At 41.9% G+C, this 14,196-nt stretch overlaps 1 protein-coding gene across 1 annotated transcript; it reads left to right on the top strand.

Moving 5' to 3' along the window:
• The first annotated feature begins 973 nt into the window (after positions 1-973).
• On the top strand, positions 974-11,766 carry plaat1 (phospholipase A and acyltransferase 1). Its single transcript, XM_041181969.1, has 4 exons — positions 974-1,084; positions 4,617-4,755; positions 9,120-9,391; positions 11,635-11,766. The coding sequence occupies exons 2-4, from the start codon at positions 4,617-4,619 to the stop codon at positions 11,734-11,736; spliced, it is 513 nt and encodes a 170-aa protein (XP_041037903.1). The 5' UTR covers positions 974-1,084; the 3' UTR covers positions 11,737-11,766.
• Positions 11,767-14,196: the final 2,430 nt, after the last annotated feature.

Below are 14,196 nucleotides of genomic sequence, written 5' to 3'. Positions count from 1 at the left end.
ATGAACAACGGTCTTGTCCCCACCACAGCCACGAGGGAACGTGCAGAGGGGGTGAGACTCCTGGCATGTTGGAAGGATCTGACAGGGAGGGCCTTTCTCACCAACAGCCAAGCTACAACTTGGTGCTTGTTGGAAAGTTCTGGCGATGAGGCATCCTGCCAAATGACTTTGACAGTCTGCTCGGGGAACCATCTGACAGGATCCACCATCTCCTTTTCCCACAAGGCCTCTAAGACGTTACATGCAACCACTGCCTGATGGACTTGTGGTCAAAGGTGTTTCTCTGTATAAATTTTTCCACGAGGGACAGGTGGTACGGCATAGTCCAACTACTTGGAGTGTTCCGCGGCAGCATGGCCAGACCCATCCTTTGCAACACTGGGGGCAGGTAGAACTTCAGCACATAGTGACCCTTGGTGTTTGCGTACCGAGAGTCTACGCACAGCTTGATGCAGCTGCACACAAAGGTGGCCATCAGGATGAGGGCGATGTTGGGCACATCCCCCCCCCCCCTTATCCAGAGGTTTGTACATCGCGTCCCTGTGGACACAATCCATTTTTGACCTCCAGATAAAGCGAAAAATGACTTGGGTGATCCCTGTCACGCAGGAGTAAGGAATGGGCCAAACCTGCCCCATGTACAGCAACACCGAGAGTCCCTGCTGCTCCAACAACAGAAACACATACTTATTTGGAAAAGAAAGCTAAAAATAGTTTCTCCCTTTTGCTGAAGGCTTTGATGACACATCTGACTTCCTATAGGGCATTTTAACTTACATTGGAACAGAACTAGAAAATCCCCAGACTCAGCGTTTGTTATGTTGGTGAATGAATTGAATTCCAGAAAATAACAGTTCGGTGGAAGTGACGATTTCTCACGCGTTCATTTAAAATTACCATTACAATATTGGGAGTGACGAGCCTCAGTGCACAAAGCAATGTGACTGGTGTAACCCTTGGCTCGATCTGCATACAAGTTTCAGGCAGCTTTAAAACTTCATGAATAGTGTTGCGCTTGTACGGTAACACCAGCCTTTAACAGGACCAACACTAAATAGTTGTGTGGGATGTTCAGATCACAACAGTAAGTCGGTTTACTCAGTAATGTATCTTTGCAGCAGTAAAATCGGCAAATGTAACCAGCATTTTACCACGTGGGACTAAATCTGGTGCTATTTTCAAACTTTATGACAGCCGACTACTGAATGAATGACGCCTCGATCATTTGGCTGAGTATTTATAACTTGTTTTGATGCAAGTATCGTCCGTGAGCTTACACCTCAGTCGATTCATTCGGAATGTTAACGATTATGATTCCGAGTTTAATTTTGAGGAATCCTTCGATTTTTTAAAAATTAAATGTCATCTCTCAGGCTGAAAGGCTGAGAAACGGCTTGATGCCACGCTCGTTTGGGTTGAGAGAAGCTATCACAGGAATCTGGAATTAGAAAGAGTTGGTACTGACTCGGCAATACTTAGTATGAATTATAAAAGCAGCAGTATTTGTTATTAAACAATTTAAACGAAAGTGCCAAAATCATCGAGATTTGCAGCTTTTACGTTTGAGATTTGCATTGTTCCAAGTTTATTATTGTGTTGCGTTACTTAAATAAAGTTAGACTGCCTTACGTATTTAAAATATGCAATGCATGGCGACACATTAGGATGCTTTTAACTCTTAAGTTTAGAAACTCACTCTGTAAAATATGCCTAATTAAATGTGATAATTCATTGTAAATGATTTGGAGACATGGTGGGGTTAATATCAAAATTTGCTAATTACATCGAATTAAGGAACACAGGAATATGTGAGGAAGAGTGTGGAGGACGTCAGGAAGCTGTAGACTAATTAAGTGATTGAGTAGACAAATACAGTACAGCGTAACGTGGATAGTTGTGGATAACAGCCCAGTTTGCGTAATGTTATTACAGACATACAATAGACTGGTGCTGGTCATGGATAACTTGGTATGTTTTGTATACATTTCAGTTTGTGATTTGTTATAGCTAAATCATGTTACAAGTTGTCTTATGTTAAGAAAATTTGTGTTTCTGATTATCAAAAGATTGAATAACGTTATGTCATATTTCAACCAACAATAATTTACATAGTGGAAATGAGGAGAAAAGGGGAGAAGTTGTAAACAGGGGATCTCTGCCCTCTATTAGTTACATAAATGTCAGATAAAATGCTGGTGTCAGTAACGATGGCCATGTGACTACCAGTTTGTCATTTAAAAAATCTGATTCACTTGTCTTTTCCATGCCTGGCCTACATGTGACATCCAAACTACAGCTTTGTGGTTGTCTTTTAATTGTCATCTGAAATAGCCGAGCAGGCCATTCCATTGTCAAGAAGGTGGCTTAGCTTCTCAAGGGCAATTAGGGATAGGCAATAAATACTGGCTTTGCCAGTGATACCCAAATCCCATGAATGAGTTTTTAAAAATACTGCAGGTGGCTTGTAACAGTGGATAAAATTAGTACCTGAATGTTACAATAATATTTATACTATTTAATTAACCAATTGTCAGCTAACAAGTGCAGTGCTTAACTGGATCAACAACCACATCAGGCCTTAAAATTCAAAGTAAAGTTCACAAACACAGCAGAAGATGTCCTTTTTGAGTGTGTCTCCCTTGCTGAGAAAAAGGCATTCCTGTCCTGTTCTGATTCCCTGATGATTTATTAGGTAAAGGCATCTCACTGTTTAGCTCTCAATGTATAGCTCTCCAGGTTAGTCAGTGTCTAGCTCTCTATCGGTTTATATTTTTAGAACTATCAACATAAAGCTTCCTATCTCCATCAGCATTTAGCTTTCTCTGTTTCTCAGCTATTTAGTCAGAAAATGATGCAAATACTCAGCAAGTGAGCTAGTATCTGTGCACAGAATAGAGTAATTAATGATTCAGATACAAAACAAAAACAAAAATAAAAACACCTGGAAAAACTCAGCAGGTCTGACAGCATCTGCAGAGAGGAACACAGTTAACGTTTCGAGTCCGTATGACTCTTCAACAGAACTAATGTAGAGCTGGATAGAGGGCCAGTGATTGGTGGAGATTGCCAAAAGATGTCATAGACAAAAGGACAAAGAGGTGTTGACAGTGGTGATATTAGCTAAGAAATGTGCTGATAGGAGACATTAAGTATAGAAAGCAGGACAAGCAAGGTACAGATAGCCCTAGTGGGGATGGGGTGGGAGAAGGGATTGAAATAGGCTAAAAGGTAGAGATAAAACAATGGATGGAAATACATTTAAAAATAATGGAAATAGGTGGGAAAAGAAAAAATCTATATAAATTATTGGAAAAAAGGGGGATCGGAAAAGGGGTGAGGATGGAGGAGAGAGTTCATAATCTAAAGTTGTTGAACTCAATATTCAGTCTGGAAGGCTGTAAAGTGCCTAGTCGGAAGATGAGGTGCTGTTCCTCCAGTTTGCGTTGAGCTTCACTGGAACAATGCAACAGGCCAAGGACAGACATGAGGGCATGAGAGCAGGGTGGAGTGTTGAAATGGCAAGTGACAGGGAAGTCTGGGTCATGCTTGCGGACAGACCGAAGGTGTTCCGCAAAGTGGTCACCCAGTCTGTTTGTTCTCTCCCATGTAGAGGAAACCACATTGGGAGCAGCGAATGTAGTAGACTAAATTGAGGGAAGTGCAAGTGAAATGCTGCTTCACTTGAAAGGAGTGTTTGGGCCCTTGGATGGTGAGGAGGGGGGAAGTAAAGGGGGAGGTGTTGCACCTTCTGCAGTTGCATGGGAAGGTGCTGTGGGAGGGGGGTTGAGGTGTAGGAGGTGATGGAGGAGTGGACCAGGGTATCCCGGAGGGAACGATCCCTGCGGAATACCACCGGGGGGGGTGAAGGGAAGATGTGTTTGGTGGTGGCATCATGCTAGAGTTGGCGGAAATGGCGGAGGATCATTTGAATGCGGAGGCTGGTGGAATGATAAGTGAGGACAAGGGGGACCCTATCATGGTTCTGGGAGGGAGAGGAAGGTGTGAGGGCGGATGCGCGGGAGATGGGCCGGACACGGTTGAGGGTCCTGTCAACCACCATGGGTGGAAAACCTCGGTTATGGAAGAAGGAAGGTATGTCAGACGAACTGTTTTCGAAAGTGGCATGATGATGCGACAGAGGTGAAGGAACTGAGAGAATGGGATGGAGTCCTTACAGGGAGTGGGGTGTGAGGAGCTGTAGTTGAGGTAGCTGTGGGAGTCGGTAGGCTTGAAATGAGTACGGGTGGACAGTCTATCATCAGAAATTGAGACAGAGAGGTCAAGGAAGGAAAGGGAAGTGTCAGAGATGAACCATGTGAAAATGATGGAGGGGTGGTTCAGATAGTTGTTCTGACCACAAGTCCACCCCTAAACCATGAACTAACTTTATTTGTTCTCTTAACAGATGGGAATGATCTGCTAAGTGTTTGATTTTCCATTGTTCCAGAATTTCAGCATCATTTTTTTTGTTATTCAGTCAGATTTGTATGTTTGTACAAAGTGATCCAATCCCTTCTCATTGGGAATTACATTAAATTTGAATATTCTGATCAATTATGCAGAGTATTTTTAAAACTATTTTTTTTAAATGCTTTAATGTTTGTTTTCCATTTCAGATGGCTTCTAATGACCACATTAGTGTGGAATACTCTGGGGATCCCCACCCTGGGGACTTAATTGAAATATTTAGACCTGCATATCAGCATTGGGCTCTTTACCTGGGAGATGGCTACGTTATAAATGTGGCACCGTTAGGTAAGATAAATCAACAAGAAAAAAAATAGCAATGCGCAAACTTTGTTTTTGCTCTAAATTTTCAAAATTTACAACCAATTTTGAGTTAAAAATGGCCCTTAAACCTCTACTGTGTCGAATCCTAAATCTTCTGTGTTAATCCTAATAAATAAAGACGCTCAATCTAAAGAGCAACATCATATCCCATTTCCACCCGTGCTTGTACTATAACCTCCATTTAAGCCTTTGTATCAGTTTCTTGCCAGTGGCACCTCCAATACACAGGGCCAGTTAGCTCAATAGATTTGTGCTCAAAGTGTCACCAAAGACCTAGACTTCATTCACACATACCGCACACATGTTCTCTTATACCAAGCACATTGATATCATCAGCAACAGCTGTCCCTTGGTTCAAGGATGACATCTAGTCGGGGACCCAAGTTTCTGCCATGGGTTTCCATATGACTGAACAGGCCAATTCTCTATCCACAAACCTTTGAGTACATGGGGCAAGATGTGCCACGAAGTAGTGGGATTCAGAGTAGAGGCTTTTCTTTCTTTTCTGCCACCGCTCTGCCTCATCACTAAGACGCTGTGATTCAAAGTGTGATGCAGCTTGATGGACAAGTTATTGCCCTTTTGAACGATTGGTAGCAAGCTGCCCCCAGTCATTACTGTCAATACTGCCATGCTTCACGGAGAGATTCAGAATGTTTTTGAAGTGCTTTGTCCTCCTCTGGAACGCTGGCCGTTTGAGAGTTGAGAAAAAAAGACCTGGCAGAGAGATGCCTTTCAACCATCTGGACACATTGTAAAGTCCATCAAAGTTGACTTTGCAGAGATTTGCCTGAATGCTTCTAGATTTGGTTTCACGGAGGACACCAGTGTTTATTTAACGTGTTTATTGCCTATATAGGATGTGGTGGAAGCATCGCTGATGAAATTTCTCTCGCGCCTGTCATGTCCAGTAAAGGCACATCATATTTATGGTTTTATGGGGAAGCTTCTGGAATTGTCTTTTCTTTGTTTAAAATGGATGCTGATGAACTGTTAAGATTGCTGCCAAGAGGTCAGGTCACCTTCGTTTATTCAACACAAACTGTCAAGCTTCCAGAAATTTCTAATTGAATCACCTTGGGTGGGAGACTTCGCCCTGGAATGGACATGCCAAAATGAATGTTTTCTGTGGACTTCACACCTGCCATTATTTGAAGTTTTCTCAAAACAATGAATCAATAGACACCTAGAACTTATGGGCAGAATTTTACGTCCCCCCACCGACGGGTTTGGAGGCGAGGGATGGCCTTTCCATCGGGCTCCTGTCCGCCCTGACCCCTCTGCAATTTTACGCTGAGGCAGGTGAGGCCAAGGCCGGTTTGCCCGCCCTTGCCCCATTTGAGGCCTTTAAGCAGCCAATTTTTTATCACTTAACGGCCATTTCCCTCCCAGTCTCAATTTTCAGGCTGGCAGGAGGAGATCAGGGGTGGAGGGGAAGCCTGACAAGTAACCTTCTTCAGGTCTCAGCAGCAGGGCTTCTCCATCAGCAGACTCCTTTCAGCATCAGGTGACCCCCCATCCAAAAGGACCAACACCTCCCTCCCCCCACTGAACACCGGCCTCTCCAACAACATCCCCAACCCCCTCTGCACCCCCTCCATCCCCCAGGGCTCACCTCCACACCCTGCCCTGAGACCCCCAAAACATACTTGGTCTGGACTCCCAAGACTTAGGCTCTGGGGACTGCTTGTAGTCCTAAATACTCTTTTGATTTAACCCTTGTAAAAGTGGACCGTCTTCTTTATCTGTAATTTTTTGAGTATGTGGTGTGTGACTGACGTAGCTTTAGATTTTTGTAGTGAGGGTTTGAATGAATAGTCCTCTTTTTTTAAACCAACTGCTGTTTTTAAAATGACCACACCCCTAGGGGCCTAAGAAACACACACATCTACCTTTCCAAAAACCACTGATTGAAGACAGTAAGAGAAGGGAATTGCGAGTTTCAGTTAATTTCTCCTCCCCTGTACATAACATGCTCTTATGTGTTGCTGATATACAGTCCAGCTCTCACTGCAGTAGGCACAGGAATATGGTGATGACAACTGCTCTGTACATGAGGACTTTTGTTGGCTTGCAGAGGTTTTTGTTGTCAAGTGCTCACTGGCATAGTTTGTAGAAGGCTGAGCTGGCACAGCTAATCCAGTGTTGGAACTACTCGTCAATGATGGCATTTTGAAATCACTGGCGGGATTTTACTATCGGCGAGCGGGAACGGGGCCCGCTCGCCGACAGGTAAAATGACGCGGGATGACATTGGGCGGAACTCCCAACTTCACCGCGCCCCATTTAAATTTTCAGGAAGGCGGGGGCGCAGCAAAATCAGCTTCACGCCCACCGACCTGTCAGTGGCCAACTGAGGCCATTGACAGGATCAATTAAGCAATTAAAGGATCCTTAAGGTTGGCGGGCAGGCCAGGAGCCACAGTGGCAACTAGAAAAAACATGAAACCTCATCCACCGGCGGGATGAGGTTTCATGTCGAGTTTTAAAAATTTTAATAAAGTTGTTGTGGAAATTATGAACATGTCCCAACTCATGTGACATTGTCACATGAGGGGACATGTAAGGGAATTTTTTTTTTCTATTTTTAATATTGTTGATAGTAGAGCCAAAAACCCTGAGGCAGCACTTAGCCTCAGGGAGATGAGTGCACTCTTTCGTGCGTGTGCACGAAAGAGCGAAATCTTGATTTTAGGGATTCCCCGCTGCCCGCACAGGGAGCGCATAGTGATTCCGCCCCCGCCTGCCTACGTAAAATGGCGCCGCGCCTCCGATTGGGGGCACTGATTGGAAGCGCGCCCGCATGCACCAGCCCATCAACGTTCCCCCCCCCCCCCAATGGGGGGGGAAAGTTCTGCCAACTGTTTCTCTCACCATTGCAAGATGGCCACCGACACCCGTCTGCACATGTGCACTTGTCCATGCCTGTGCAGAAAACCTGAAGCTGAATCTTACTGACAATGTAAAACAGATGCACAAATTTAAATTGCCACTCAGAATTTGAGGTTATATCATACATTGTCTAGATATTTAGTATTCTCATTGAAATTTTAAAAAAATGGTACAGAATTTTTGTGTTCCTAACTTGGGTATATTGGAGCATCCCGGTACAGAGCATCGAGAAAATTCAGGTGAGAAGGATCACATACCCATAAGGGGGCCAGCCATTTCCCGATTTGTGGCTGTGTCCAGGTGTAGCTTCAGAAGCAGGAACATGAAAATTTGCTCTATTGCATTTAAAATGGAGTTTGAAGTTTCCAGACTCTATATACATGCTTGCTTGTTTGAAATGGGTGCATGCCATATAAAAAGATAAAGCTAAAGGAAATTACCTAGGTGAAAATGGGTATTGTATTTTGTTCTGAATAAAATAGCCCCATCTGGTTCCAAAATCATAAACAAAATGAGAAACTAAATGGAAAGGATAAGTATTATACTGGGGTTGGGGGAATGAGTAAAGTTCTGATCTCCATCGCTTACAATGATGTCACAGTGAAGTCGTACAACTGTACATGCACTGCATTGGCAGCAAACACAGGTTTTTCAGATAGGTGACTGCCAAGGTATGGGAAGTGCACAACATATTCCAGAGTCTCTCCTTCAACATATTTGGGAGGTGAATTATTTGGTGAACCAGGTGTGGATTGATATATGGGTTTTGCTTTGCCAGTATTAAAGGACAGGCCAAGTTTCTTGTATGCGGAATTGAAGAGATCGAGAACAGCTTTAAAATCTGGTGCAAAGTGGGCAACAGCACTGCAATCATCCGCAAACTGTAGATCATCTATGTCTATGGTGGTCAGTTTAGTTTTGATACAAAGGCGACTGAATTGAAAGTCAACAAGTCCTCAATGGTAGAACAGGCGAAAGAAGACTCTGGCCGGGATTTTCCAGCCCCACCGTGGGCGAGGCAGTGCCCCAGCCAGAAGTCCATTGACTTGTGGTGGGACCAGAAGATCATGGCAGTGGGCGGATGTGGAAAATCCCACCATCTGTGTCTCACCAGCTTATTGATATAAAAAGGGCACAAAACGATAGCAAAGAGTTAAGTGCAGCTGAAACAATCATGCTTATTTTTAAGAAGTTGATATTTGTACGGACAAAAAGCAAGTATTTAAAGCAGATCAATAGCTGCATTGACATTGGAAGAATTTACATTGTTTTAGTAAATCATATTTATAGTGTGGCTATTCTTTGAACAGACATGGTTAAATATTTGAAATTTATTAGAAATGATTTGATTACTGCTGACCTTAGAAGATGGCAGTCTTCCTGAACCAAAAAAAATTCTTACTCTCTCACTAAATCTGTTTTTTTTTTCAATTCAGCAGAGGAAGGGCCACCTGCTTCATTCACGAGCGCAAAGTCAGTTTTCAGCAGGAAAGCAATGGCAAAAATGCAGCTACTTAAAGACATTGTTGGGCAAGACACTTTCAAAATAAACAACAAATATGATGACAACCACACACCTTTGCCAGTGGATGAAATTGTTAAGCGAGCGGAGTTTCTGATTGGTCAGGAAGTGTCCTATGATTTGCTTGTAAATAACTGTGAACATTTTGTCACTTTACTTCGTTATGGTGAGGGTGTGTCTGATCAGGTACGTGGCTTGCCCCAAAAGTGTGTCTCATGCATGATTATTTTGCACAAGGCCAATGTAACATATTTATTTCAGGTAAGAAGACACATGTAAGCTGCAGATCTCAGACTGATGCAAGTATCACTGCAGATTTGGATTTCCTCAGTGATGTATGACAACAGTTCCTTACTCTCCTACCTTCAGATTTCTTCAGACATTGAGGAACATCCTTAGATAACTACATCAATACAATAGAATTGCTGAATGGTTAACAGCCTTAGTCAACTACATCAATATAGTAGTATTGTTGAATGAGTATCACAGTGAAAAGTGTGTATGAACAAAATTCTTCTCAATTTGCAGAGAAATACCAGCAAACACTTTGCAAAATGGTACCTATCAATTTCTAAGTAGCTTTGAAGTATATGTTTATATCAATAGACCTTTTTTAGAAACACCATATTTTGAAACATTTCTTTAATATCTACTTTTTAATCAGAGTTATGTATCGGTTTTGACAGGTGCCATTCAAGATGACTACTTTTTCGTTTCCAAGGATAACACTTAGTGAATAACATTTCATCAATGAAGTCATGAGTTGGTTACAGTCATCCCCATAAAAACAAAGAGACATTAAGGCCCAGATTTGCGTCCCTGGGTCAGGTGCATAGAGATGAGAGAATTCACAGCTCCGTGAACCCCCATCTTTAAAAATGGTTGCCCAGGTGCAGATTTTTGGTGCAGAGGGGAGGGTTAGATTAGAAGTCGGGGTGGGTGACATGCGAAGAAGTGAGGAGGATACCGGAGGCGGAGGTGGGCTGGGCAATAGGCCTGGCTCAGGGCTCTGGCACTGTTTCCAAAGTTAAAAAATAAAGATTAAAACATGAAACATCCCTCCAGCTCTCACCCCTCACCCCACGTCCCCCATACACTCCCCATGCCCAACCCATGCCAACCCATTCCACCTCATAATCCCTCATGCCAACCTATGCCCCACCCACCCCCATGGCCCTTTAAAGCCCCTGTGCCAAATTAGGTGCCAAATCATGCCATTCCATACCCAGCACCCTTTGCCCTTACATCCACCATGCCAACCCACGTAAGATCCACCATTGGCAGACCTCAAGATCCATGCTGAGATAAGATAAAATAAAATTCTATAAAATAAAGTTCTAAGTATCTTTTGCAGACTTCGCTATCTTGAAAAAAACACTCTAATTCATAAAAACCCATTTACTACATATACATTCCTTCAACTAAATAAAGCCTTATAACAACAAACATTCCATTCAAGTGCACAATCCCATATAACAACAAGCATTGGAATTCATAGTCCCATACTAAAGAGTCTATGTAACCACTTGTAGCTCTCAATCAAACTGTGAAATAGCAGGCACCCTATTTTCGTAATGGATGGTTGTAAAATCAGTCATGCAGCACTAATCCGCTGATAGAAACCCTCAGTCATATGTCAACAGACAGAGGTAAATAGCAAATAATTATTATTTTAACATTCCAGACAATTTTCAGGGATCTAAAGGGCAGGATTTTTAAATGCCTCAGCAACTTGACAGCTCCCTTTGACAGGTGCTTCTGACAGTTTTGACAGGTCTGTTGTTAGTTCCATTGAGCTTGACAGTAATGAATTTATAAACTTCTAATGCACATTTCTGCCTATTTTTAACAATTGCAAAGGGCACCTTACCTCCCCCAAAGGTGTCCAGGGACCAAATCCGAAGGGGTACCTTACCTCTCCAAAGGGGTAGCTTGGCTTTCCAAATGAATCGTCAAAATTCAGACATGTTCTGACCTGCACCCTTCAAGTTTTACACTGCTGGCCTGCCAAAATCCCACTTCAGTGGAGCTGATGATTTAAATGGCCAGCTGCCTCTGTAAAACACGTATGCATGAAACATAACCTGCCCCCATTCCTGCCCACACAAAAACGGGAAGTGCTGTGTTCAGGAGTAGGACTTATGATTTTCAGCCACTTCCGCCATTTTCGCTATGAAGGAGAGGCTTTCCATCATGGCAAAAATACTGGGCCAGTATTTTATTTGACAAACTCAATTTTTTAAAGATTTTTAAAAACTTATTAATAACCCATCATTTTAAGAAATCTTTCAAAGGGATTCAAACATGATCAACTGCCAGTACAAACATTTTGTGACTTACCAATTTTTCACATCAACCAACATATGATCTAATCAATAGGTTCCCAAAACTGCTGACCAGTTTTGTTAAATACACTTTTGTTTCCTCAGGCAAGCAGAGCGATCAATGCCATTTCCTTTGTAACTGCGGCCGCTGGTGCCTTTTCAATTATTGGACTATTTCAAAATAGATCAAGGCAAAGAAATTATTGAAGGATGTTCGAAAAGAGGAAAGTATATTGTATATGAAAACTGAGACAAATTAAAAATAAATGAACAAAAATATGGTTTGATGTCTTTTGTTATTATAATTTAATCAGTTTTAAAATTTTAAGTTTAACCTTCTCTAGCCAAATTGTTCATTTCTTTTTCTGAAAAAATGATTTAGGTAATTTTAAATGACCTTAAATTCAGAAAACGTTGAATATTGTCTATGTTATATTAAATTAATATCCTAAATATTTCTCAATAATGTATTTAATTGTACATATTTTAGCTAATATTTTCATACATATAATAAATGTTACTTGTGGAATAACTATACAATGCAAGTCAATAGCCTGCTTATATTCAATTACAAGGTGAACTGCAAAATTTATGGGCAGGATCTTTTGCTGAGCGGGCAGGCATGTGCCTGACTTGCTTGAGTACAAAATGACGTGTGATGATGTCGGGTGAGTGTCCTGACGTCATCCCGCACTTGCACGATACTTCAGTTGGCGGGGGTGCGTGGAAATCGGCAGCGCGCCCGCCGACAATTAAAAGGTCTATTAAGGCTCTTAACAATGTAATTGATTTAAATGTTTCACTGCCAAACCAACCTTATGGTTGGTGGGCAGGTGAAAAGGCAAAGCGGCCTTTGCATCTTTTGCGAAACTTCATCCATGGCCAGGATGAGGTTTCGATCCATCCTTAAAAAAAAAATTTTTAATTTCATCCTAATTTCTAACAGGTCCATGCTGATGCGACAGAGTCACATAAGGGGACATGTTTTTTAACATTTCAAAAATCTTTATTTTTATTTGACAAAACTCTTCATCTCCCTAAGACAGGTCTATGCCTCCGGGAGCTTTTCCAGTGTGCACTTGCATGCATGTGCGAACTTGTGCTCTCCCCTCCACCCCGACACACGCCGACTGCGCTAAGCGCTGAAGCACGCATTTCACGCTGGTTGGGCCTTAATTGGCCCGCCATTGTGAAATTGTGATCCGGCCCCGATCGCGAGCAGTGGTCGGCTTCCCGATCACTTCCGCCCACCCCCACCGAGACCGCCCAACGAGGGAAAATTCCTGGCCTATGTATAGTTAGCAAGCCATGCTGATATGCAGCATCTAGATGTCAAATGTACTTGTTTATAAGTAGAGCTGTATGGAAAGGAGGTTGCCTTGTGGCATTATTTTCTCCATGCTCCAAAAAAGACAAAAACTGGAAGTTATACAGGCAGACTTATGCAAAAGGATAGAAAGAGAGACAGGAACTAATTGATTTGGTTACAAACAAAATAAGACCATGACCAGTAAGGCACTAAATAAAAATAAAATATAGTTTTGGCACTTACCTAAGTTGATTATAAAATTGCCATGTAATAGCGTCTTTTGCAAAACAACCCCATTATAATTTGTATAATGTGAATAAATGGACTACAGCAGTTCCAGAAGGCAGCTCACCAGCACCTTCTCAAGGGCAACTAGGGATGGGCAATAAATGCTGACCTAGTCAGTGATGCTCACATCCCATGAACAAATAAAAAAATATAAACCAGAAATGTGGGACAAAAAACAAGTGTCATATGGGGAGAGATAGAAAAGTAGAGACACAGACAGATTGGAATCAATGGAGTGACAGAAGCAGACAGGAATTGATCGAGATGAAGGGAAAGAGTAAGACAGTAATTGAGAAGATAGGGAAGCAGACATAGATAGTGGGAGAAAAAGAGATGGACCAATGAGAAAAGGGAAACAGACTACTGAAGAGGAAGAAATATATAAACCATCATTGATAGAGAGAGACAGTTTGAGTTTTTCCCTTTGAAAGAGACAAAGGCCAGGAATTTCCTTGGAGGTGCTCTCATTCTATCATTGTAACTTTGTGTGTAACTGAGGTTTTTGACAAAGTTACAGTGGTGGAAGTGGTCCACCTTTGAGGAAATCACTGGCCCAAAAAATGAAGGAGGACTAAAATCAAGAATAAGATCCAGAATGTTGACATGAGTCAGAGGTTAAAAACAATACCCAAAATGTTGCTATGTTATGAGAAAATTATAAAACGGTTCAATAATTGTTTATAATGAGTTTTGATTATTTTTATAGTACAACATTACGTGTGCAACTCTTGCAGTTGAGATGATGCATTGTAGGCACTAAGACATAGTTGGTGCTTGATGGGAAATGAAATGTTAACATAATTTATAAATTTGAACAAATAATTGTAAAAGGCTGATTGTACATAATCAGGATTTACAAATGTCTTATTTGTAAACTAATGATCTGTTCTGTACTAAGGAACATGGTAAAGTCAGTTAGACGGGATAAATTTGCATCTATCCATCTCTCCTTCATGGGTAAGTAGACTGGACTGCCTTTGAATATTGATTATGACTCATAATGCTTTAGATATAGCTGGAATCTGTGAAGAAGGTTGTGAAAGCATATAGCATTCATTGAAGTTATACCC

Source organism: Carcharodon carcharias, chromosome 2, assembly GCF_017639515.1.
Source record: "Carcharodon carcharias isolate sCarCar2 chromosome 2, sCarCar2.pri, whole genome shotgun sequence".
NCBI classification, from domain to species: Eukaryota; Metazoa; Chordata; class Chondrichthyes; order Lamniformes; family Lamnidae; genus Carcharodon; species Carcharodon carcharias.
Note: the sequence above shows the minus strand (reverse complement) of the source record. Positions and strands in the feature narration are given on the sequence as shown.